The 27,287-nt window shown below is 34.2% G+C and overlaps 1 protein-coding gene across 7 annotated transcripts in view; it reads right to left on the reverse strand.

Annotated features, from left to right (window-relative positions):
• The window catches only part of TRPC1 (transient receptor potential cation channel subfamily C member 1), a 66,033-nt gene that overhangs the window by 20,799 nt on the left and 17,947 nt on the right, over window positions 1–27,287 (reverse strand). For 3 of the 7 annotated variants that reach the window (XM_043595219.1, XM_043595220.1, XM_043595224.1), the window contains 4 exons: window positions 24,415–24,516; window positions 19,769–19,971; window positions 6,176–6,307; window positions 3,206–3,401 (listed from right to left, as the gene is read on the reverse strand). In XM_043595219.1, coding sequence (XP_043451154.1) covers window positions 3,206–3,401; window positions 6,176–6,307; window positions 19,769–19,971; window positions 24,415–24,516 — 633 coding nt within the window. The remainder of the gene's footprint in view (window positions 1–3,205; window positions 3,402–6,175; window positions 6,308–19,768; window positions 19,972–24,414; window positions 24,517–27,287) is intronic. The other 4 variants (XM_043595222.1, XM_043595223.1, XM_043595218.1 and 1 more) reach the window with 2 other exon arrangements.

The following is a 27,287-nucleotide window of genomic DNA, read 5'->3' on the forward strand; positions in this document are numbered from 1 at the left end:
TGTGAGATCATGATCTGAGCCAAAGTCACATGCTTAACCGACTGAGCCACCCAGGCGTCCCAAGTCTCTAAACCTCTTTAAACCTCAAATTTCCCACCTATTAAATGGTGATAATAGTCTCTGCTCATAAACTTATTAGCAAGGATTAAATGTAAAGCTCTTAGAATAATAATGCCTGATTCATAGCATGCAGCATATAAGTATTAATTATATTATCACTTACTTAGTCATTACTTAATGATTATTACTAGCCTACTTAGCCATTTTGCAAAATTTAATTTATAGACAGTCTCATAATGTTTGTGAAATTTCAAAGTTAACAAGCACAATCCAAAGAAAAAAAACTGATCTCAAAGAACTAATAGGATTTCAATTATAAGAAACCAAGATACGAAGATAGCAATCAAAGTCTAAACATGAGACATATTTACGCTTCATGAAAACATTGAAAACTTCTTAAAATGTATTATACTCTTAAATCTGCTTAAGACTGAATTCTATGTAAGGAAAAAAAAAGGAAAAATATTGCCAAATAAGAGGGAAATTCTAGTTTAAGTACAGAAATAAATTTACCAAAGTTTACAAAGGCTTCTGAGTTTACAAATTTCAGAAGCAGTATTTTCTCAATATAATGTGCATGCTGTGCAGGACAACACCAGGGTTCTGAATTCTGGACATAATAATGTGATCAGGTTTGAAATTACCAAAGCACAAGAGATCATAATGTCATTCAGATATCTAAATATTAACAGGTCAATCTTCTGTTTTAAAATGATTTACCCTGGGGGCGCCTGGGTGGCTCAGTCGGTTAAGTGTCTGACTTTGACTCAGGTCATGATCTCACAGTTCATGAGTTTGAGCCCCGCATCTGTGCTGACAGCTCAGAGCCCGAAGCCTGCTTCGGATTCTATGTCTCCCTCTCTCTCTGCCCCTCCCCACCCCTCTCTCAACAATAAATAAACATTTTTAAAAATCTTAAAAAAAAAGAAAAGAAATTTCCTAATATACTATACTTGTTTTGGCATTGAAATCTTATTTCATTCTCCATTCTTCTGCTAAGATTGCAGTGCTCTTAGGGAATCTTAATTTGTCTCTAAGACGAAATACTAGGGAGAGAAATAGCTTTTCCTCTCACAAACTATCCAGTTTAATAGCATCCCAAACTTAGTGGTTTCCCCTTCCCCCAAATATCTAAGCAATCTCAGAACTGATTGCTGTCCTTGTCATCCCTCTCTATAATGACGATTTAATTAAGAGTAATGTTAAATATGTAATTGGAAGAACAAAATTTCAACTGGAAATAAGTTTTAAGTTTGTGGTGGTTTTAAAACATTGAAACAAATTTTTTGCTACTCCTCTCATCAAGAGGTGGATTATCAGTGTTTCCTACCCTTCAATTCAACAAGGTTTGATTGCTTTAATCAGCTGGAAGATGTGATGCTATGTGACTTCTGAGGGTAGGTTTCAAAAGGCCATTGAGCTTCCACTTTGTTTGATGAACATTTGCTCTTGGAGCCATTAACGGCCATATAAAGTGTCCTGAAGCTACCATGCTGTGAGGAAGCCTAGGCTACATGCAGGCACTCTGGGCAGCCCTCAGAGGCTTCTCAGACCATCTCCTCATAGTCAACTCACCATCATGGCTATGCCCCTCCATGATTCCAGTAGTAAGTGCTCAGGTGGCCCACCCTCTATGGATCCACCCACCTGAGCACCCAGCCCCTCATGAGTTCCCTGTCTCAGTCCTCAGCTGCTGCTCAGGCACCAAATATTTCAGTGACGAAGACTCCAGATGATTGTAGCCCCCAATCATCTGAGCTATCACCAGCTGAGACCCTAAACATAGAGAAGCAAGGACAAATTATCCATCCTTGCTGTGCCCTTTCCTAATTCCTGGCCCAAACAATCCAAGAGCATAATAAAATGATTACGAAGTTATTACAAAAGAGTATGAAATAATGAGTCTTATGTTAGGAATTTACCCAAGGGATACAGGAGTACTGATGCATAGGAGCACTTGTACCCCAATGTTTATAGCAGCACTCTTAACAATAGCCAAATTATGGAAAGAGCCTAAATGTCCATCAATTGATGAATGGATAAAGAAATTGTGGTTTATATACACAATGGAGTACTATGTGGCAATGAGAAAGAATGAAATATGGCTCTTTGTAGCAACGTGGACAGAACTGGAGAGTGTGATGCTAAGTGAAATAAGCCATACAGAGAAAGACAGATACCATGTTTTCACTCTTATGTGGATCCTGAGAAACTTAACAGGAACCCATGGGGGAGGGGAAGGAAAAAAAAAAAAAAAAGAGAGAGGTTAGAGTGGGAGAGAGCCAAAGCATAAGGGACTCTTAAAAAATGAGAACTGAGGGGGCGCCTGGGTGGCGCAGTCGGTTAAGCGTCCGACTTCAGCCAGGTCACGATCTCGCGGTCCGTGAGTTCGAGCCCCGCGTCGGGCTCTGGGCTGATGGCTCAGAGCCTGGAGCCTGTTTCCGATTCTGTGTCTCCCTCTCTCTCTGCCCCTCCCCCGTTCATGCTCTGTCTTTCTCTGTCCCAAAAATAAATAAATGTTGAAAAAAATTAAAAAAAAAAAAAAATGAGAACTGAGGGCTGATGGGGGGTGGGAGGGAGGGGAGGGTGGGTGATGAGTACTGAAGAGGGCATCTTTTGGGATGAGCACTGGGTGTTGTATGGAAACCAGTTTGACAATAAATTTCATATATTAAAAAAATGAATAAATAAAAAAAAATAAAAATAAAAATGAGTCTTAGAAGAAATATCTTAAAACCACCATTTACCAATACCTCATACTGTTAATTGGATATCATTATCTACAAATAAACACTCATTGTTAGTAAACTGTCTCAAAAAATAAAATTTAAAATGCATACCTTCCTTCGTCAAGTTCCTGAATCGTGTGTGTGTGTGGATTAGAAATAGGTATTTCCCTTAATAGGAAGGGATGATGCCAGTAGAGCCAGATTCAATTTAGTTATCATATCATGTGCCTCTCCACCTTTGGGTTTCAATGAATTAACAAATAAAAACAAGAAAATATGATATCTGATACTTTATTTTTAAACAGTAAGGCATTACTACTCTAAGTCATAACCTTAATTAATTCTTAAGTAATTGCTCTGACTCACTCCACTACTGTGGAGGAAATAATTTATGTATATCACAGAAAACCTCATACCTCCTTTTGGTTATATTTGATAGCAAGTTTTAGACGACTTAAGTTCATTCTTTCTTCTAGTAATCCCCGTTTGTCAAGAGGTTCATCACTAGATGTATGGTTTAGGATAACTTCCAATTCTCGTGAATTCCGGGCTTGTGCAAGCAAATCTTTAGCAAACATTTTACATTGCCGGGCTAATTCCTCATAATCATTCCTGCAAGATGCAACAGTCTATTATTAGAAATGTCACTTCTAGTCTCTAAGCTGTTTTCAATAGAAAATTATTTACTTGGTAACATTTTAATTCTAATAGGGTCATACAAAATCTGAAGTCATTTTGTGCTGATGGTCAGAAGAATCTACTGGTGCATAAATTCTCCAAAGCTTTGGGGAAAACTGTAACACAATTATACTGCCTGTGCTCACACTGATAATTTTAGATGAGCACAGTATTTCCTTATATATACTGATATTCTTAGAAGTTCGGATTATAGTTGTCAACCAGTTCTTCACTTAACTCATTTGCTCTTCTTCTCTGTAAGTTTGGTATAAAACTTCCTTTTACATTACTTATCTAAACAATAGATAATAATAAGGCTATCCAATAAATATTACTATGTAACTCAACCAGAGGTGCTTTCAATAATAGTCTATAACATGTTCTATGCTACTTCTGATATTAAAATAGTATTCTGATTCACTTTTAAAGTGTTCACTTGAACAAAATTCAAGTTGGGAAGAAAAGACATTGAAATACTCCTAGTAAAGAATTTTCTTTCAGAATCACTGTTTCTTGAAACTTAGGATTTAACTGCTGGTTAAAGGCAGGCCTAAATCAACCAATTTGTGAGAAATTAAGTTTTAGCAGATAATCCTCTTTAAAAACATCAGGTTTGTTAAACTTACGTCTTAGTGTAATAACTTGAAAATAAAGTTAGAAATATATATGAATCAATTAGGGTCAGATTTCAGAAAATAATTTTTTATTCAGTTTTTTTTTTCCTTAATGGGAGAAGAAGGGAAAATAGAAAAATTTCCCAATGATTACAATAGGAATTGTATACAATAGGATTTTCTATGACCAGCTTACAGAAAATTTTAACTCAAAGAATTAAAAAATTTCCTCAGAGGCTAACATTTTTCTCATCCACTCTTTGCATTTACTATATAACCAAAACTACATAAGAATACTAATTGGATTTCTTAAACAAATGAAATATTACTGCTTCTTAGTCTAGGAATCTAATTACAGATAGGAATATTCATCAAAAGTGTATGTTGTTACACAGAGGTCCCATCTTTAGGTAAACACTGACAGACCACTAAATTCAGAGGTAAAACTAATACATTGTATTAATCTAATTTGCTTAATCTTGAACAAATTACTAGAAAACTAGTAAATGGCTGTATAGTTTAGCTGGAAATACAGTAAACAAGAAGCCAAGAGTCCTATGTTCTAGTTACAACTCTGTTCCTAATTAGATGCTGTTATCAGTAAGATATCTAACTTATATAGATCACTTTTCCTGTCTATAAAAACCAGGAACAAGTAAAACAAGTAAATGATCACTTCTATGATCACTTCAAAACCTAACTTTGTTATCCTATGATTACAGTATAATCTTGGCAACTGCTTTAAATCCTTTTTGGAAGGAGTTGAATAAATTCTATTTTACATGGTAACTCAGAACTCCAATTATATGACTATAACAGGAAGTTCTTCATATTTAAAAGGAATAATTTACTAACAGCTTCATGTGCTAATAAAGTTAAAAGTGCCAACAAGTTACATTTTAATGTGTTCATCAAAATATATACTTTATGTAATAACAGGTTTAAATAAATTTTAATTTATCCAAATTGAAATATACTAGTTCCAAACCTGAACACTTATGAACAGGTATATTTAAAAAGTTTCTAGAACGCAGAGCTATCAAGAACACACTGCTTCTTAGTCAAGGACTTAACTGCTATTAAGGCATAAGACAACTGCAAGCTTCTTATTGCCCTTCCAGTAAATAAAAGTTTGAATTTTTCCAATCTTGTCAAGTCACTAGAGGAGTATAATGCAAGACATGGGGCTCCCACAGCAGCTACACTTAAAAGGAAAGGTAGGGATAGGCATAGCCTGCCCCCCAGAAACCTTACAGCAGGAACTGGCAAGAAATGTTGATCAATTCCTCCTTCTTTGGAGAGCACCAGGGATACTTTAACACAGGGGAAGTCTCAAAACTTTTCCTCAAGTCTACAAAATGTACTTTTCTAAGGACTATTTTTTTTTTAATATTTAAATCAGTAGTTTAATAGGCTGTTTTTTCCAAAGCCTTTTTCTGTCCCTCCGATTTAACTATCTCAGAGAAACTGTAACAATGATTCTTTGAGTATACAAAGTGCTAAAATTACATTTAACTCTTCGTTTCAGAAGAAAACTCAGAGTGGCATTCGTCCCTCTTAACCAGTATTATTTTAATGTCTACATGTTATGTGTCTCCTAATAGAAAATCTCACCAAACGGTGAAAAGGGACTATGTCTGTGTGTGTGGAATGGCCCTGAAACACAGAAAGCATTCTATATGCTTCTGAAAGTGATGAAGGATCAGGCTCCAGGTATGATTACAGAATCTGGGAATGAGGGGAGGTAGAACACAGAGGAGTTATAAATAAATTTGCTCTTGCTTAAGGCTATCACTTCCACTATTGTTTACACTGTCCTAGAATGCCTTTGGCAACATTAAATAAAGGTGGCGGGGGTGGGGGATGGTGCAAGAATGGCAAAGGGCAGGTGGGGAAGGAGTGACCTAAGTAATACCAAGGTCTATTCCATTGAATCTGAAGGTAAATCCCAAATAGGTGGCAGCAAGGTCTGGTTCCCTTGGATCAGAAGTAAATAAAAATAAACATTAATTTGGTCTATGAAAAAAACTCAGGCTGAAGAGATTCTGAAAAAAAAAAAAAAAGATGTAATTTACAATTTCCATTCATTCCCACCTGAATTCCACCTCCACAAGGCTTAATTCTTTTAAATCAGCACTAAGTTCAAATGCTCTCAGAATTGGATCCTCCTCTGTTAACATTATTAGAGCTGGACTGGCCAAACAGCGATATATATCAAGACGAAACCTGTGATAAAATTCGATTCCGTAATGTAAAATAAATGTATTATACACATATAATTAGTATTTTTAACCTATGATTTTCATAAATTTAAAATTAAAGCACTGTAAAATTAAAAGAAAACAACTATAATATACTTATTACAGGATTAGCTGCATAAGAAGACTTAAAAAAAATAAGTCTTTGTATTCTACAATCCAATTTAATTAAAAAATTTCTATTCCTGAACCCAATATTATTTTAAATGAAATATGCTAATAACTAATACATTTTGAATATGATGTGAATGATTATTAAATTTTTCTTTCCTCAGTGATGAGACTGCTTTCATATGCTAGATATATGTAACATATGACTTACTCAACCAGGTTATTTTTTTAAAGATATTTTGAATCTTAAGAATGAAATCATTGGGGTTTCTGCGTGGCTCAGATGGTTAAGTGTCCGACTCTTGATTTCAGCTCAGGGCATGATTTCACAGTGGTGGATGTGGAACCTGCTTAAGGTTCTCTCTCTCTCTCTCTCTCTCTCTCTCTCTCTCTCTCTCTCTCTTTCTGTCCCTCCCCCACTAGTGCTCTCTCTCTCCTTTAAAAAAAAAAAAAAAAAGACCGAAATCATTCATTTATGCACATTCTCTAACAGAAAAGCATGTCCCTTTACCTTCTGTAAAGTAATTAGGTTTCATATTCAATACATAAATAGGAAGCAAAGCAGAAAATTTTTGCTATATATCTTTAATTTGTAAGCATATAATTCTTAATTTCTCAATTTGGTAGATATTATATAATGTGCATTTTCTTTTAAACATAATTAATACATGTTTGTTATTAAAAACAGCAAGCAGTTCAGAAACATGATGGTCCCTAATTCTCCTTCCACCACTCTACTCTTCAAAGATGGTCACATTATGGAGAATTGTCAATACCTTCCTGATATTTTCAATTCACACACAAACATAATCAGACATACTATGTAAAGGAACAACTCTATGTCACTACATATAGAGTCATGTCATTTTTTTCTAAAACTGGATGGTTTTCCATTTGATGGCAGCTCATCAGATCTCCATTAATGGAAATTTCAGTTGCTTCTAATTGTTTACTTCTATAAATAATGCAGCAATGAATATTCTTTAGTTCACATATCTTTTGCATACTAGAATTGCTGGATAAAATGGCCTGTGTATTTTAAATTCTAACATGTTTCCAAAGCGCTAACAATAAGGAGAGCTCATTTCTCCCTACATCATCATCAATATTTTGCCACTCTTGCAGATAAAAACTGTAATTCTAGAGTTGTTTTATTCTGCATTTCTTTATAAGCTTAAGCATCCTTGTATGTTCACTATCCATTATACTTCTTCTGTAAACTGCCTGTTCATTTTCATTAGCCTATTTTTCTGATAATTGTTTTTTTAAATCAATTTGTAAGATCTACATACCAAAGAAATTAGCCCTCTGTCTAGTCAAAGTGTTCTAAATACTTTTTCCCAGTTTCTTGTTCGTCTTTTTCCTTTGTTTGCAATTGAACTTTCCCATGTGGGAACTTAAATTTTTTAAAATGTTTATTTATTTTTGAGAGAGAGAAATATTGCATGCACAGGAGAGGGGCAGAGAGAGATGGGGACAGAGGATATTATGCTAAACCGACTGAGCCACTGAGGTGCCCATAAATTTTTATTTAAACAAACTTATTGAAATATTCCTTATTTACCATATAGGTTTCAGGTCTTACTTAAGATATAAAGGTAAATTTTGTATAATGCATTTTTAAGAAAACTGTATTTGTGAAATCCAATTATAAGTTAGCTATTCAATAAAACAAGTATAGCTGTCTTAAGGATTTCTACAGAGATATTTGCCGACAAAAAAACTGTCCAAAAACTTGAGAAAAGTTTGTATAACTAAGCAACTGTTCTGTTTCTATCAATATTTCTATATTAATTTTATCAGATTATGTCTAAAAAAATGACTTCTGCATTAACCAACATTATCATGTCTCAAAATATATTAAGGATTAATGACAAAATGCACAGCAAGAGTGACAGCTAGTAATGGTGGCAACCAATTTTGTTAGAGTAATAATCAAGTACTGTTGTATAGAAAGTACTTAGATGGAATCTGACAAGTAACGGGGCTGACTCATTTTATAAAATCTATCAATTTGGTATTCAAAATACTATCAAAGTAATGGTGGTGTGAAGAGGTCAATGATTCCACTACACACAAAAAATATGTATACAAATGGATACAATTACAGTTGTCCCTTGAACAACATGGGTTTGACCTCTATGGATTCACTTTTATGTGGGATTTAAAAAAAATTTTTTTTAAGTTTTTGAGAGAGACAAAGCAAGTAGGGGAGGGGTAGAGTGAGAGGGAGACAGAAAATCTCAAGCGGACTCCACACTGCCAGCACAGAGCCCAATGGAGGGCTCAAACCCACAAAACCACGAGATCATGACCTGAGCTGAAACCAAGAGTCGGACGCTAAACTGACTAAGCCACCCAGGCACCATTGTGGGTTTTTTTGATACAGTACAGTACTATCAATGTATTTTGTCTTCTTTATGATTTTCTTAATAACATTTTCTTTTCTCTAGCTTACTTTATGATAAGAATATAGTACATAATACATATAACATACAAGATATGTGTTGACTGACTGTGCTATCAGTAAGGCTTCCAGTCAACAGTAGACTAATTAGTAGTTAAGCTTCTGCGAAATCAAAAGTTATACATGGATTTTTTTTGCTGCACAGGGGGTTGGTGCCCCTACCTCCCACAGTGCTCAAGAGTTAACTGTATTTTTAAAAAATCAACCTTTTCAGGGCAGTGGAAATTATCTACTGAGAATCAATTACTGAAAAACTGCTAGAGCTTCAGGTAAGAATGGTTCGAATCTGTGGTCTTCTTGTCTGAGGCTACCTCCATCACCTCTGCCCCCCCAGTTCTGTCAAGGAGAACTGCAGTTTTCCAGCCTGAGACTGGTAAACCTGTACTTTTGTGCTTAAAGGGGAAAATCAATTCGACTGGAGGCAAAAACCTACAGTTCTGATGGCTGAAATGGTTGGACTTGGAGGAGATGAACAAGGAAAACCTGCAGTTTTATAAAACCAAGCTTGGAGTCTGAGTAGAAACAAACAGTAGACAAACTAGAAATTTAACAGCGAGATCTTGGAAGTGAAAAAAGCCATAAAATAATTCATACAAGGTCTCCAGAGATCTCTGGCAGATTAACGTATTAGGCATATGTGGAGAACATCAGACAGTTTGGTAAAAAGAAAAGACAAGAACTATTGAGAAATGGCTGCAACTTTGACTAACCCACAGATTCATCAGGAGACAGCAGAACTCTTATAGGCCCAAAGTGTATTAGCATAACTTCTACCAAATTAGTGGCTCACCTACAGAGACCCTAAAATGACCCTTAAGAATCAAAGCTAAGGGGCACCTGGGTGGTTCAGCCAGTTGAGCATCTGACATGATCTCTTGGTTCGTGAGTTTGAGCCTCACATTGGGCTCACTGATGTCAGCCTGTCAGCATACAGCCTGCTTCACATCCTCTGTCCCCCTCTCTCTGCCCCTCCCTCACTTGTGCTCTCCCAAAAAATAAATATGAAAAAAAAAAGAATCAAAGCTAAAAAATAAAAATAAGAAAAAAAAAATAAGCTAAGCACAGAGATCAATGATTGTACCTCACAGGGAGACAAGATTCAGCAGACCAGAAAAATAATTTTTAAAAAACCTTAGAAAAGTAAAAGAGTATTGAGACTTGCTATAATATATACTAGACTGTCCAGATTTCAAACAAAGAAATACTAGATGTGCAAGAAAAAGTCAAGCTGTCCCTCACCAAACAGCAACTAAGGGGGAAAATAGATTTCACTAAAATAATCCAGCCAGTTGCTAAAAAAAATAAAATAAAACAAACAAATAACAGCAATAGGCCCCTGAAAATGGAGGGGACTGGCACACAGAGTTGCTATAATATATTATCTAAAATGTCTAGTTTCCAGTAAAAAATTAAGAGACATGAAAAGAAATAAGAAAACATGTCTCATACCCAAGGAGAAAAAGAAAAAAAAAAAACCCAGGTAATTGAAACTGCCTTTGAGAGTAACCATAAGTCATATTTAACAGAAAAAGATTACAAAGTAGCCATTATAAATATATTCCAAAACTAAAGGAAGTATGATTAAAGAAGTAAAAGAGGGCATGATGACAATGTTGCATCAAACAGAGAATATCAATAAATAGAAATTATGAAAAAGAACAAAATGGAAATTATGGAATTGAAATGTACAATAACTGCATTTTCAATTCATTAGAGGAGCTTGCAATAGGTTGAGATGTGTACCCCTAGAATTCATATGTTGAAGTCTATCCACCAGTATCTCAAAATGTGACCTTATTTGTAGACAGGGTCTTTACAAAGGTAATCAAGTAACAATGAGACATTAAGGTGGGCCTAAATCCAATATAATTAGTGTTTTTATAACAACGTGGGGGGTAGTGTGGAGACAGGTACACATGCAGGGAGAATACTCTCTGAACATGAAGGTGGCCATCTACAAGCCAGTAACAGAGGCCTGGAACAGATCCCTCCTTCAGAGTCCTCAGAATAAATGAATCATACCAATACCTTGACTTTGGATTCATAGGCTACAGAACTGTAAGACAATAAATTTCTGTTAAGTCATCCAGTGTGGTATCTTATTATGACAGCCCTAAGCAAAATAATGCAGGACGTAACATAAAGAACTACAAAACTTGAAGATATATCAATAGAGATTATGCAAGCCAAGGAACAAAGAGGGAAAAAAAAGAATGAAGAAAAATGAACAGAAATCCACAGAGATATGTAATACTTTTAAGTACAACAACATACTCATAATGGGTATACCAGGACAAAAGAAAAAGAAGAAAAAAAGTTTTGAAAAAATAATGGCTAACAACTTACCAAAATTTACCAAGTACTGAAAAACAACAACTTGCACGTCTAAGAAACTCAACAAATTCTGAGAAGGATGTATACAAAGAGACTCAAACAGAAATATCATGATAAATATGCTGAAAGTCAAAGGCAAGGAGAAAAATTTGAAAACAACAAGAGGAAAATGATGAGGCATTTACAAGGGAACCCCAATAAGGCTAACAGCAGACTTCTCAGCAGAAACAATAGAGGGAGCATTCAATATTCAAAACACTCAAAGAAAAAAACTATCAAAAATACTATAACCACCCAAATTATTCTTTAAAAGTAAAAGCAAAATAAGAACTTTACCTGAAAAACAAAAACTGATTAAATATGTTCCTAGCAGACCTGCCTTAGAAGAAATACTAAAGAAAGCTCTTAAAAGCAAGTGATCTCAGATGGGTAATACAAGTCCACATGAACAAAGAGCACCAGCAAAATTATATAATTATAAAAGACACTATAAATACAGATTTTTCTCTGTTAACTGATTTTAAAAAGCAATTATATAAAATAATAATGTACTGTTTGGCCTATGATAACAGAGAAATGTAACACATGTGTAATGTATTCACCAACAGCAGCACAAAATAAGTGATCAGGACTACAGCTATAATAGACTAAGGAAATGATGACAGTAAAATAATAATTATAACAATACACTGGGTTTATAACATTAATAGATGAAATATGTATAACAATAACACAATTAAAGGGATAGAAAAGAGACTACATATATATATATACACACACACACACATATATAGCATTCCATATATTAGAATTAAGCTAGTATAAATCTGAAGCTGATTCTGATAAGATGCATATGATTAGCTCTGGGGCAACCAGTAAAAAAAAACCCTGAAAACATATAATAAATAATTCATTAATAATATTAAAATGCTACATTACAAAATATACACTCATGGTGCCTCGTGGCTCAGTCAACTGAGCACCCGACTCTTGATTTCAGCTCAGGTCATGATCTCATGGTGCATGAGATCGAGCCCCATGCTGGGCTGAGTGCTGACAGCACAGAGCCTACTTGGATATCCTCTCTCCCTCTCTCTCTCTCTGCCCCTCTTCCATTCTCTTTCTCACTCTAAAATAAATAAGTAGGGGCACCTGGGCGACTCAGTCGGTTAAGTGTCTGACTTTGGCTCAAGTCATGATCTCATGATTTATGAGTTCGAGCCCCGCATCAGGCTCTATGCAGACAGCTCAGAGCCTGGAGCTGGCTTCCTATTCTGTGTCTCTGTCTCTCTCAGCCCCTCCCCTGCTTGTGCTCTTTCTCCCTCTCTCCCGAAAACAAATAAAAATTAAAAAAAACAAAAACAAAACTTTAAAATAAATAAATAAAATATACACTCAATGTAAAAGGAAGCACTAATAAAGGAATAGAGGAACAAGAAAAATATAAGGCACATAGAAAACAAAAAAGGAGACATACAGAAAGCAAAAAGAAAAATGACATATGTGAATACAACTATGTTAATAATATTAAATGTGTATGGTTTAAACAATCAAATCAAAAGTAGAAGTTGTCAGACTAGATTTAAAAAAAAAAGCATAATCTAACTATATGTTGTCTTAAGATTCAAAGATACAAATACATTGAAAGTAAAAGTCTGGAAAAAGATGTATCATGCAAACAGCAACCACAGGAAAGCTAGAGTAGCCATATTAACATCAGAGTTTAAAACAAAAAAAAAACCTGTTACTAGTGATAAGACAGACATTTTATAATGATAAAAGGTGAACCTTTTCAAGAAGATATAACATTTATAAACATATTTGTAACAATAAGTACTAAAATTATGAAGAAAAAAATGAACAGAAACGAAATAGACACTGAACAATAACAATTAGAAACTTTAATACCCCACTTTCAAAAATGGATAGGACAACCAGACAAAAGATATAAAGAAAGAGAAAAAGGAAAAAGAAAAATTAAACAAGACCATTAACCAACTAGACATCTACAGAACAATGCACCTGACAAGGATAAATTATATATTCTGATACATTCTGAGATTTAATATTCCTCTCCCAGAAATTGATAGAATAAATGGATAGAAAACCAGTAGGGATAAGGAAGACTCAAATGCTATGAAAGAATATATGTTCAAACTGATATTTATTGAATGTTTACCCCAAAACAGTCAAATATGCATTATTTCAAAAGTACATAGAATATTCTCTGTTAGACTACATAGTAGGCCATAGGACTAGTCTTAATACGTTTTTAAAAAAAAAGAACAAAATCATAAAAAGTGCATTCTCCAAATTAAGCAATGGTATCTTAGCTATAATTTCAAAATTGAGATCAACTGGACTCCACCAAAATATAAGACTTCCATGCTTCAAAGTGCACCATCCAGAAAGTAAAAATATAACTGACAGGATCTGAAAAAAGATTTACAAATCATGCATCTGATGAGGGACTTGTATCCAAAATATATAAAGAACTCTTACAATTCAGCCATAAAAAGGCAGATAACCAATTAAAAACTGGGAAAAGGATTTGAACAGACATCTCCAAAGAAGATAAGCAAATGACCAATAAGATGGTCAGCTTGAAAGATCTCACTTATATGAAATATACAGAATAGGCAAACCCACAAGAACAGAAAGTAAATTTAGTGGTTCCAGGGGCTGGGAGAGTAACTGCTAATGAGCATGGTGTTTCTTCTTGAAGTGGTAAGATGTTCTGGAATTAGATAATGATGGTCAATGTCCAACTCTGTGCATATTACAGAAGGGTGAATTTTATTATATATGAATTATACTTCAATAAAGTTATTTACAAATTATAGTAGGGGCACCTGGGTGGCTCAGTAGGTTAAGCGTCCGACTTCAGCTCAGGTCATGATCTCGCAGTTCGTGAGTTCGAGCCCCATGTCAGGCTCTGTGCTCAGAGCTCAGAGCCTGGAGCCTACTTCAGATTCTGTCTCTCTCTATTTCTCTCTGCCCCTCCCCCACTCATGCTCTGTCTCTGTCTCTGTCTCTCTCTCTCAAAAATAAACATTAAAAAAATGTTTTTTTAAATACAGTATATTCTCCAATCAATTAATTACATTAGAAATTAAATTAGAAGTCACCAGTAGAAGGAAATCTGGGAAATCCCCAAATATGTTCAAGTACAACAACACACTTTAAAATAACCCAGGGGGCACCTGGGTGGCTCAGTTGATTAATTGTCCTACTCTTGGTTTGGGCTCAGGTCATAATCTCATGGGTTCCTGAGATCAAGCCCCACATGGGGCTCTGCACTGACAGAAAGAAGCCTGCTTGGGAGTCTCTCTCTCCTCCTTTCTCTGCCCCTTCCCCGCTTGCATGTGCTAGCTCTCTTTCTCTCTCAAGATAAATAACTAAACATTTAAATAAATAAGATAGATAAATAAACAAATAAATAGACCATGAATGAAAAGAATGAAAAGACAAGGCACAGGCTGAGAGAAATATTTGCAAAAAATATATCTGATAATGGACTCTGTATATAAAGTATACAAAGAAGACTTAAAACTCAATAATAAGAAAACAAACAACACAATTAAAAAATAAGCAACAAGGGTGCCTGGGTGGCTCAGTCGGTTAAGCGTCTGACTTTGGCTCAGGTGGTGATCCCATGGTTTGTGGGTTTGAGCCCCACGTCGGGCTCTGTGCTGACAGCTCGGAGCCTGGAGCCTGCTTCAGATTCTGTGTCTCCCTCTCTCTCTGCCCCTCCCCCATTCGTGCTCTGCCTCTCAATCTCTCTCTCTTAAAAATAAATAAACATTAAAAACATTAAAAAATAAATAAAAAAATAAGCAACAGATCTGAACAGACATCTCACAAAAGAAGATATACAGATGGCAAATAAGCATATAAAGAGATGTACAACATCATATGTCACTAGGGAACTGCAATTAAAGCAACAATGAGTACCATTACATACCAATTAGAAAGGCTAAAATCCAAACCCTAACAATATCAAATGCTGGTAAGGATGTGGAGCAACATCAACTCTCATTCTTTGTTGGTAGGAATGCTGAATGGTGTGGGTACTTTGGAAGATAGTTTCTTGTAAAAGTAAACATATTCTTACCATATGATCCAGCAATCACACTTCTTGGTATTTATCTAATGAATTGAAAACTTATGTCCACACAAAAACCTGTACATGAATGTTTCTAACAGCTTTATTCATAACTGCCAAAATTTGGAAGCAATTAAGATGTCTTTCAGTAGGTGAATGGACAAACTGTAGAAAATTCATACAATAAAATATTGTTCAATATTAAAAAGATATGCACTGTCAAGCCATGAAAACATGTGAGGGGAACTTACATGAGGGAAACTTACGTGTATGACTAAGTGAAAGAATCCAATGTGAAAAGGCTACATACTATATATGACTCCAATTATATAACATTACAGAAAAGTTAAAACCATTGAGACAATAAAAAAAAAAAAAAAATCAGTGTTTGCCAGGGGTTTGAGGTGAGGCAGGGACAAATAGGTGTAATGTAGGGGATTTTTAGGGTAGTAAAACTATTTTCTATGAAACTATGAATGGTGGCTACATGTCCTTATACATTTGTCAAAACCTTTGGAATGTACAACACCAAGAGTGAACCCTAATTATCTGGGTGATAATTATGGGTCAATGTTTGTTCATCTATTGAATCAAAGATATCACACAAGTGAGGAATGCTGATCTTCAGGAAGCTGGGGAGGGAGTGAATTTGGTAGTATGTAGGAACTCTGTACTTTCTGCTCAGTTTTGTTAAACCTAAAACTTCTCTTAAAAAGGAAGTATAATAATAATAATATTAATAATCAAAGAAATCACAAAATAATTAGAAAATATCTTGAACATACTTACATTAAAAATAAAGAAAATCTAAAATCAATAAGCTAAATTCTAACTTAAGAAGCCAGAAAAAGAAGAGCAAATCAAACCCAAAATAAATAGAAAGAGATAATAAAAATCCAAGCAGAAGCAATAAAAAAGAAAAACAGCAGAGAAGAATGAAATGTTTCTTGGAAGAGATCAATAAAACTGACAAGCCTTTAGGTAGATTAGGAATCAGCAAACTCATTCTGTAAATGGCTTGATAATAACCATTTTAGGCTTTGAGAACTACTCAACTCTACTGTTATATAGTGATAGCAGCAACAGACAATAAATTAGCGAATGGTTGGCTATATCTCAATAAAACTTTATTTATAAAAACTGTTGGTGGGCTGGATTTGACCTGAAGACTGTAGCTGGGCAATTTCTGGGCTATAATGACCAATAAAAAAAGAGAAGACACAAATAAGAAAATAAAAAGAGATCCTACAGAAAGGAAAAATATTAAAGGAATATGAGCAACTTTATGCCAAATTAGACAACATAGATGGAATGGAAAAATTCCTAGTCCATCACAAATTATCAAACAGATTCAAGAATAAGCAGAAAATCCAAAGAACCCTATATTAAGAAAATTGACTTAGAAATTAAAAGCCATCCTGCCAAGAAGGAATCTAGATCCAAATGGCTTCATTGATGAATTCTATGAAACATGTAAGGAAGGAACAAATAGTGTCTGTCCTAAACAATACTGTGTCAGAAAATAGAGGAGGTGGAAATATTTCAAAACTTACTTTATGAGACCAGTGTTCTCCTGATGTCAAAGCAAGACAAGACATAGGAAAAAGATGTTATAGAACACTATCCCTCATGAACATGCACACAAAAATACTTAACATATTAGCACAATGAATTCAGTAACCCCTAAGATGTATTATATAACACAACCAAGTGGAGTTTATCCCAGGAATGCAAGGTTAGTTTGACATCTGAACATAAATTAATACATCATATAAATAGAATAAAGAACAAATACCATATGAGCAACTTAATAGATGCAAAAAAGCATTTGGCAAAAATCCCAAATCAATTCTTGACTTAAAAAAAAAACCCTCGGGGCGCCTGGGTGGCGCAGTCGGTTAAGCGTCCGACTTCAGCCAGGTCACGATCTCGAGGTCCCTGAGTTCGAGCCCCGCGTCAGGCTCTGGGCTGATGGCTCAGAGCCTGGAGCCTGTTTCCGATTCTGTGTCTCCCTCTCTCTCTGCTCCTCCCCCGTTCATGCTCTGTCCCTCTCTGTCCCAAAAATAAAATAAACGTTGAAAAAAAAAAAACAAAAAAAAACCCTCAAAAACAAGAAATATAAAGGAATTTACTTATTCTTATAAAGGAAATCAATGAAAAACTTATAGCTAACATCATACTTAATGTTAAAAGACTGAATTCTTTCCCAAATAGAAAGTCCAGAAAAGGCAAGGATATTCAGTCTTACTTACATTCAACATCACCCTGGATAATAAAGCAAGAAAATGTAAGTGTAATAAAGCAAGAAAAATGAAGGCCCAAAGACTGGAAAAGAAGTAAAACTATCTCTATTTACAGATGATATAATCTTATATGTAAAAAAATCCTTGGGAATCTAAAAAGCAAGCAAGCAAACAAACAAAACACCCTATTAGAACTAATGAGTTTAGTGAGATCACAAGATACAAAACCTGTATACAAAAAAATCTGTTTTATTTCTATATACTAGCAATGAACCATCTGCAAATGAAAGTAAGAAAGCAACTCATGTGCAGTATTATCAAAACAAATAAAATACTTAGGAATGAATTGTAAACAAGAAGTATAAGACCTATACATTGAAGACTAGAAAACACTGCTGAGTAATTAGGAAGATCTAATAAAATGGAGAGATATACCATGTTCACAGTTTGAATGATTTAATATTATTAACACAGCAATTCTCTCCAAATTGGTTTAATGCAACTTCTCTTAAAAATTTGGGGTGCCTGGCTGGCTTAGTCAGTAGAGCACATGACTTTTAATCTCAGAGTTGTGAGTTTGAGCCCCACGTTGGGTGTGGAGCCTACTTAAAAAAAAAAAAAAAATTCAAGCAAGTATTTTTATAAAAAATGATCATTCTAAGCTTTATCTACAAATGCAAAGGACACAGTATAACCAAAAATATTAAAAAAAACATAAAAGATGAAAGACATTACCTGATTTTATTTCATCTTACTTTATTTTGTTTTGTTTCAAGTTTTAATTTAAGTTCCAGTTAGTTAACATATAGTGTAATATTAGTTTCAGGAGTAGAAGTTAGTGATTCATCACTTACATATAATAAACACCCAGCGCTCATTACAAGTGTCCTCCTTAACACCCATCTCCCATTTAACCCACCCCCCGCCAACCTCCTCTCTGGCAACCCTCAGTATGTTCTCTATAGTTAAGAGTCTGTTTTATGGTTTCCTTTCGCTTTTCTTTCTCTAAAAGATTTCAGAACAAAGCGTCTTCCCCGCCTCAAACGAAGCCAGGCTGAGTGTTCTCTCCAGCTCCAACTCCTCTACCCTCAGCTGCTTCAACTACACACCTATCTAACAAGCATACAATCTGGAAATATTTATATTTAATATTAATAAAGGATTTCAAAACTAGAAGAGGCCTTAAAGATCATTTCTGTTGGTCATCTTATAGACTAGTCATTTTAAAACTAAAAAGTAAATGATAAAGCCATAGCTATCAACCTGTGTTTCAAAAAGAAACACAGATCTCACTGTAAATCAACTTGAAAATAGAAAAATTTTTCAGCTCAACCTCTGCAAATAAACATTAAATTGATTCCCAGGAGACTTTCTCAATTTATGGACTGTCACTATCTGTCAATCTACCAAAGATCTGTTCTTAAGGTAAGGAAGAAGTAAGGGTGATTACTTTGCAGCTTTAAAGCTAATTTCATATACTGTAAAAACAGCTTGTCAACAGGCTTCTTAGGACTTCGAGACCACATGTCCACAGTAAATATTATATGTGATACAATTTCAACTATATTTGATTACTACATAGATGATTTATATACAGGCTTATGCTGAAAATTAGATCTCAAGTCTAGCCCAGAACCTTATACAACATGCCCATGTATGTGATCTTGCTCAACCTGTCCAAAATGGGATACTTTCTTGTTCATTTTCTCCTCAGTTGTTCTCAACATTTTGACTGGGAATAATGGGAAGAGAAAAAAACTTGCATACTGTGTGAAAGGGGAAGTAAGAGGCATAATAAGTTAAATATTTAGTCCGACAGAAAATATTTCCTTATAAATAAGAAGGGGTATCTCCACCCCTTCCATTATTTGAAAATTCTCTTAGATTAATAAACTCTGCTTTCAAAAAGCAAATAGTGTCTTCAAGCCCCAGCAGAAGTATGAGGTAAACCTTTCATAATTTGAAGGATTTTGCTAATTATTCATCACTTAGTAAACATTTTTTAAAAATGTAAAACTCATACTAAGCAAAAGAACTAGAAGTTTAGCTTTTATAAGGGATCCCAGTACCATATTCCTTAAAAGCTGCATAGAAAGATAAACAACAAAAATTTCACTGACATACCTTACTGTATCACAAACCTATTCATCAAAACCTTAACTTTCTAACCTGGAATGTCGGAGGCTGTCCTTTTTGTTTTTTGCAGAGCACAATGTGCATTCACAGCCAACTGCATGGGGCTTGGGTAGAGATACATCCTGTTTTAACAGCATTGTAAGAATTTCATAGTTGTTACGATGAGCAGCTAAAATGACAGGTGCAACATCCATAGTTGTTGAATACTCAGGATTCTGAATTCGCTCCATTAGTTTCTGAAAAATATTTATATAAATGTCCAAAATTATTATTTATGACTGCAAAACAACACATTTATCTGAAAATGAAATGAAAAAATCAGAATGCACAAAGAACTTAAGAATTATATTAAGAAATATGATAACATTTTACCAGGACTAAATTTTTTTTGAAACCTGAAAACTCAATTTTAATTAATAAATACGATAAATCATGACAGTCAAAACTCTTCAATAGGATACATTCATACATCTAGAGTTCTATTTTTGTAACAAAGAAGTGAAGATACCTAGAGAAATACTTTAGAAAAAAGTGTTTAATTTTCACAAGATTATGGAAACATGCATGACAATGATAACAAGAATCTTAGAAAAAGAATATAAAGGAAAAACAGAAATGTTAAAAATAGGCAGAGTATAAATGCATGAGAAAAATTTTAAAAATTCCACCTCTATAGCAAATCTTGCCACATTGATAGCAGTGAAGCTGCCTGAAAGGGATAAGTAAATAGGAAGCACTCTTCATTTTGTAGAATTCTCTACATATTCCCAATCAATACCTATACTACTTCCTGTTACAAAGGCACGAAAACACTAACAATCCTAACTACTATTAATGAGTCACTCCTGAAACTGTTAGGCACTTTACATTTATCACCTCATTTCATCCCCATATTAGCCTGCAAAACTGAGCATTATAATCCCCATGAAGAAACTGAGGCTCAGAGAAGTTAATGTGCCCAAGCTATGCAACAGAGTGGCAAAATGCAGATCAGAACTCAGGTCTGTATTACACTGGAGCCTTCTTTTATGAATAGTTTCTTTCTGCTTTCACTACATGGGCTCATGGGCCTGGTGATGGCATGACATGAAAAAAGAAACTATGTAAATAAAGAATCAGGGTTAAATAAAATGGTTGATTATTTTATGACTATTGCATACTCTTCTCAATACTTCTCACTTTTTCACACACATTTCCGGGAGATATGTTTGATTCCATTGCATAAGCTTATCAAGTTCACAGAATTTTTTTGGTAATTTTTATTAATATCATAAAAGTAATACATACACATTATAAAATATCCGAACAATATAGAAAGCAGAAAGAATAAAAATTCCCATATTCCTCCAAAGCAACAAACATTTTATAGTATCTCCTTCTAGACCTCTATTACACCTCCTTTTAGGGACATCTTTGATATAAGTGATTTGGCATCAATGATTAAAAACAATGGTCCTTGGGGCACCTGGAGTGCTCAGTCTGTTGAGCATCTGACTTTGGCTCAGGTCATGATCTCACGGTTCGGTTGGTGAGTTCGAGCCCTGCACTGGGCTCTGTGCTGACAGCTTGGAGCCTGGACCGTGTTTCTGCATTCTGTGTCTCCCTCTCTCTGCCCCTCCCCTGTTCACTGTCTCTCTCTCTCTCTCAAAAATAAAAAATAAAACATTAAACAAAACAAAATAAAACAAAACAATGGTCCTTAATATTTTGAACTCCAAGGACCCTTTTAATAATCTCATAAAGCTACAGCCCAGGGGCTCCATGATGATTCAGCCAGTTGTCTGACTATTGGTTTCCACTCAGGTCATAATCTCACGGTTCATGGGGTTGAGACCTGCATCAGGCTCCATGCTGACAGCATGGACCCTGCTTGGGATTCTCTCTCTCCCTTTCTCTCTGTCCCTCCCCCATTTGAACTTTCTCTCTCTCTCTCTCTCACCCTCTGTTAAAAAAAAAGGGCGGGGGGGGGCAAAATAAAAAGCTACAGCCCAGAATTTCTGGGAAATAAAATTCGTGTATTTAGAATTTAGTATGCAATTTAAGAAAATTCATAGATCTATGCTCAAGATATTTTATTTTCTTTATTTAAACAACCTACCACAAACATCTTTATGAATACAGCTTTTTTGAAATTTAGGATAAAGTCATTAACCACAGAACCCCTGAAGTCGAATAATAGGTCTAAAGGCCATGAACAGTTTTGAAGCTTTTGATATATATTACCAAAATTCTTTTCATATTTTACACTGCCAATATTATAGGAATGTACCCATTTCACACTTTGGCTAGGCAGCACTAGGCATGGTCATTCCCAATTTATAACACACACACACAAAAACTACCATGAAATATTAATTTACTTTACTAGTTAAATTTTACTATTTTTTGACATACTTAAGCTGTTTTCCTCTTCTTTTATGAATAGTTTCTTTATGTACTTCCCATTTATTTATTGTGGACTTTAAATTAATGAATTTATTTAAAAATAAGAAAGAAGTCTAAAAATTTAGCCCTTTCTCTCCTTATTACTGGTTTATAGAGAAGAAAATGATATTTATTCTCTTAAAAGAAAAATGTCCTCAGTTTTCCTATAAAACATACTTAACATGAAAAACATTATTAGAAGATTAAAATTCATAATTTAATTGCTCATTACATAATCTACATACTACCAAAAAAAACACCCCACCTGTATTAGAAAGTCAAAATTTATCAATAGACAATTTTGATAAGCCAAGAATACAGAATGAATTCACTGAAATGATAAAAAAAAAAAAAAAAGTGTATAAAAATATTTGACACTGCCTGTCAAAAAGTATTAGGGCTGTTAAAATGTGATCCTGCCCTCACTGGAAGTACTCAAGCAAAGGCTGGATAAGCCTTTCGGTTACAGATGAAGTACAAAGTGTTTTTCACTGAGTACAACTCAAGATTCGACTGACAGTGGTAATGGTGATAAAAGAATGCCAGTCAGCTGCTCCAGTACCCTGGCAGGTTACACCCCTACTCCCTGCCAAAAAAGTAAAGGGGTTAAAAGGCTAGAAAGTGGAATAAGTATATCAAAATATAATCATGACTGCAAGACAGGTGACAGAAAATTGAATAGGAGTCTAGATATTTCTGACCCTTTGGACAGGGGCTGTATTCTTGGCCTTTTTTTCTCTGCTCCTGTTGGTCTCTTGCCACAACTTAAACTAGTTGGTACACTCCTCTGGAGAAAGTCATGCTTACACAAACTTTGTAATATCTAAATGAAAGTAAAATATTTCAGTTAATATGTGATAAAGTATGCAATTTAGCAGAGTTTCTCATTGTTCTCAGATAATGGCAGATAATCTGTAACCAAGTTATATTTCTTTTGTAAAACAATATTTTTCTGAGTATAGCCAGTTTACACAACCAGCAATTATTTAAACTGCTTGTCTTACTACCTCCTCACCAATAATGAAGGTTGTAATTGCTAAATTTTGATATATAACAAATATATCATTTTTAAAGTAGAATTTGATTAGTGGCTATCTTCCTAATTATAAAGGCAATAAAGAAAAAAGGAGTAACACAAAAAATACCCTTAATTTAGCAATGAGATGACTGCTGTGAGATAACATTTTGCTACATTTCATAGTTCCTTGTCTGTGCATGTTTTTAACTTTGGACTATATATTGTATGTCCAGTTTACTATTCTCATTTTTTGACTTATGTGATATTTGTTCAGGTTTGTATATATTCTTTGAAAAATACCATTTTAATATATATGTAATTATTACTATTTCCCATCTTTTATTTGGGGGTGTTTAAATTGTGTCATATGGTTTTTTCATTGCTACAAATAAGATCACAATTAACATTTTTGTCCACATTTCTGACCAGCTTCTAGAGGAGGAAGCACTAAAGCACTAAAAAATATGAGCATCTTTCTTGTTTATGACACATTCTGCCAAACTGCTTCCCAAAATACCCTCCCTACCAATTGTGTGTGAGACTGTACTACTCCCTTGCAATCAATGATCGTTATTTTTAAAAATGTTTGCTAATTTGACAAGCAAAAATTAGTATTTCATGTGTTATTAGTAGTAACTTTTCATCTTTTTCTGAGATGTTTTTCATGTCCTTTTCTCATCTTGATATTTTTCATCAATTTGTCAATTATTAAGATTAATTTGTGATATATAGGAAATATATTTTCTAATTATCCATCTGCTTTCTAAATTTTTTCAATGTCTGAATTTCAGAAATCTAACTTCTATACAGCCAATGGTTGTGCCATTGCTTTTTATGATTTTTGTCCTTTGCTTTTAAGTTTACAAAGTCTTTCCACTCCTAATCACTTAAATATTCACCTACATTTTCTTCCAGTTTTATGGTTTCACTGTATATATTTAATTCGTAAATCCATTTGGAAACTAATCTGAATTTTCAACTTAATCTATAGAATGTTCAAAACTAAAAATACTGATCCACACTGACAAAGTTATGGAAATATCACTAATTTTAAAAAGGTTTCCTGAAAGCAATATTAATTATTCTTCAAAGTGTCTACTTACTTTAAGGCAATACCTTACAGTAAAAAAAACTATTTCTTTAGAACAAAATAAATTTGGGGGAAGAAAAAAATGGCAATGGGGCAGATCTATTTTGGTTTAAAAATCCAAATTAATAAATATTTAAGAGTACTAACTACTATAGTTGGTCTTGATGATCGTTTTGGCCGATGATTAAGTAGTATATCAACAGCTCCCACTACTTCAGAGTCGATTGCCACCAAAAGTGCATCTGCGGACTTCAAAAAAAAAAAAAAGGTTAAAAATGAAAATGGAGGATAAAAAGGTAAACTATTTATTTTTACTAATTCCTAAATAAAACTCTTTAAATTTAAACTGTATTATATACAGTAATATTAAATATTTAAAAATTTAGACTATCCAAATAAATAGTACATTTGCTGGCCTTAGCAGTACTTTTGTGTACCACAACACACACAAATTTCTGTCCTGGTTTCATTGCATAAACCGGTGAAATAATAAATGCTTGAAGAGAAGGGTTTATTAATGGATCCATGCCATATTTAAAGTTGAAAATTTTTTTCAAGATCTTTACTTTTGAACTTTGAACCAAAAGAATCTTAACATTCCAGATGTATTAAAGAAATTACCAAGGACTATTACTACTGGTACAGGGTATGTTCAGTCTAATAAAAATTATCATCAATGCAACCATGAGGATAAGGGGAGCCCTCTGTTCTCAACTTTAAAACATACATGGCTGACTGAAATGGTACAAATTTGACATTGATATTAGCAATCTTATCAAGTAAAAGCCACAAAAAACTAGGCCACCAATGTCCTTAGAGACAAGATGGAGAAGTGACTTTATAGTTTTAAAAATCCCAAACTATAGTTCATTTTGAAACTCCAACTTTGACTGGAAGAAAAAGTAAACAGAAGCTGAGAATAGGGACTTTCCAACACTGCAACAAAGTCTACAGTCCTATTATTATTTATACTTGGCAACTGTGACATCAGGTTTCTGTGTTTCTTTTTGTTTTGTTTTGTTTTGTTTTGTTTTGTTTTCTTAAAGAAAGCTATAAAGGGAGAAGGGAAACATGGGGATAAATAATGTTTTAATCTTAAAAAATGACCCAATTATTTTCAATTTGTACACTTGAAAAACTGTCATAGTCTTTGACAACCATCTATATCAACATCCTCTCTCTTTTGAAAATGAAACTCTATCAGATCTTTAGTATTCTTTGTAGCTGAAAAGAATAAAACTTCCATTCACTTTCTCTAGATGTCAAAAATAGGCATAAAAATGGAAGACTTTATTTGGATATCTAAAAATAGGACTAAGCACACCAAAGAAAGAATTGGGGGCCACATTCAATCATTAGGAACTGTCTATATATTGCCACAGGAAAAACCCCCCACTCTAATGAGAAATGTAATTATTTTATCCCTTAAAACTTTTAGGGTTCACTGGGCTGTAGCCTATTCTTTGAATTTAGCATCATTCTTCTTCTACTTTGCAAACATTTCTCTTCAGTTTTTACCATACTTGGTCAGGTGAAGCAAACAAAAAGAATTATGTATTCATTACTACTAAACATTTCACTTATGATTAATTTTAACCTATAAAGCTAATTATAGTAATGGCACTGCTCTTCAAGTCAAAGCACCAGTCAACTCCAACTATCTGAAACATAGCCATGGATCCAACTGCAAATTTCCAAAATAACTATATTGAGCTGTCACAAACTAACTTCATGGGCATTATTTCCCAGGAGGAATTGCCTCAACCATACTGACTTAAGAGTTGTCTATAAATGAAGGAAAACTGGCTTTCCCAAGTATTCTCCAAGTCTTTACTGAATAAGGAAATAGCTAGGTTAAAACTAACAAAGTAGAAAGAAGTGAAAAAATTGCTAAAAGCTGACCAATGAAAAGATAAAATATCAATATAGCAAAATCGCTATCAATACAGAGCAGTCTGAAGCCATATAATGTAAGGACAAACATGTTAATATTTTCAGATTATATAAAGCAAAATAAAACAATTATATTCTCAAAGATTCCCACTTATGATGGTAAAGTTAAATTATATTCAGATACACTATTTTGTGAAGAATAAAGAAAGATTCATGTTAAATCTTTCAATGCTTAAAAGGATAAGCTTCAGGAAAAAAAACTATTTGTGTAAAAAAAAATCGTGTAAATAAGGAGTTACGATTAACTTATTCTGCACAAATCATATTTATTTGATAAATCAAAGGAAGTTCTGAATGAAAAAGTTTCAAATAATGTTTAAAATATTGTTAGGACAAAAGGTCATTAGTTTTGCTTCCCAATTTCTCACAAATATTTGACCATCCCTCCCTTATACCAATGTATTCAATATGTATACTTATTATGTATTAACGAGGGTGCTTGCTATAGTCCTTCCCATCTCAGAATGTCTTTTCAACAATTCCCATACTCTTTCCCCTAAGCTCAAAGTAAGAAGCTTCTTATTTTCTTTCCAAAGCTGTTTTCCACCTTGGTATTCTATTTAATGTTTTTCTTCTATAGGCACTTGGTTCTTCATTTACAGAAAAAACAGTCCTAGCTCCCATCTCCCAAAACATGAAATACTTCCTCACTCTTGCTAAGCTGACTTGATCCTGTCTTTTCTTTTCACCACTCAAGTTTTCTTTCTCTCACTCTGTCAAATTTCTCAAACCCATGCATATCATGTTCTCTAACTCTACTGATGCCAGTTTCAAAATCCATGCCTTTTCTACTCCCTCATTTTCTTTGATTTCTAAGCAACACATTAAAACTCTTTCTTTGGTGTTCACAATGCTGCACTATCCCAAACTCCTTTAATGGAACCCTTTCCTTCTATTGCCTTTATTAGCATAGATGTTCCCTGAGAAAGAATCAGCAGGAGCCCTTTGCTCTCCTCGGTAATTTCATCCACTTTTCATGATGCAGGTGATCATCCCATGTCCGTGACTGCTCTATCTCTCCAGCCTGACCTCTCCCTAGAGATTTAATCTTCATGTGTAACTGTGTA

Source organism: Prionailurus bengalensis, chromosome C2, assembly GCF_016509475.1.
Source record: "Prionailurus bengalensis isolate Pbe53 chromosome C2, Fcat_Pben_1.1_paternal_pri, whole genome shotgun sequence".
Classification (NCBI taxonomy): Eukaryota; Metazoa; Chordata; class Mammalia; order Carnivora; family Felidae; genus Prionailurus; species Prionailurus bengalensis.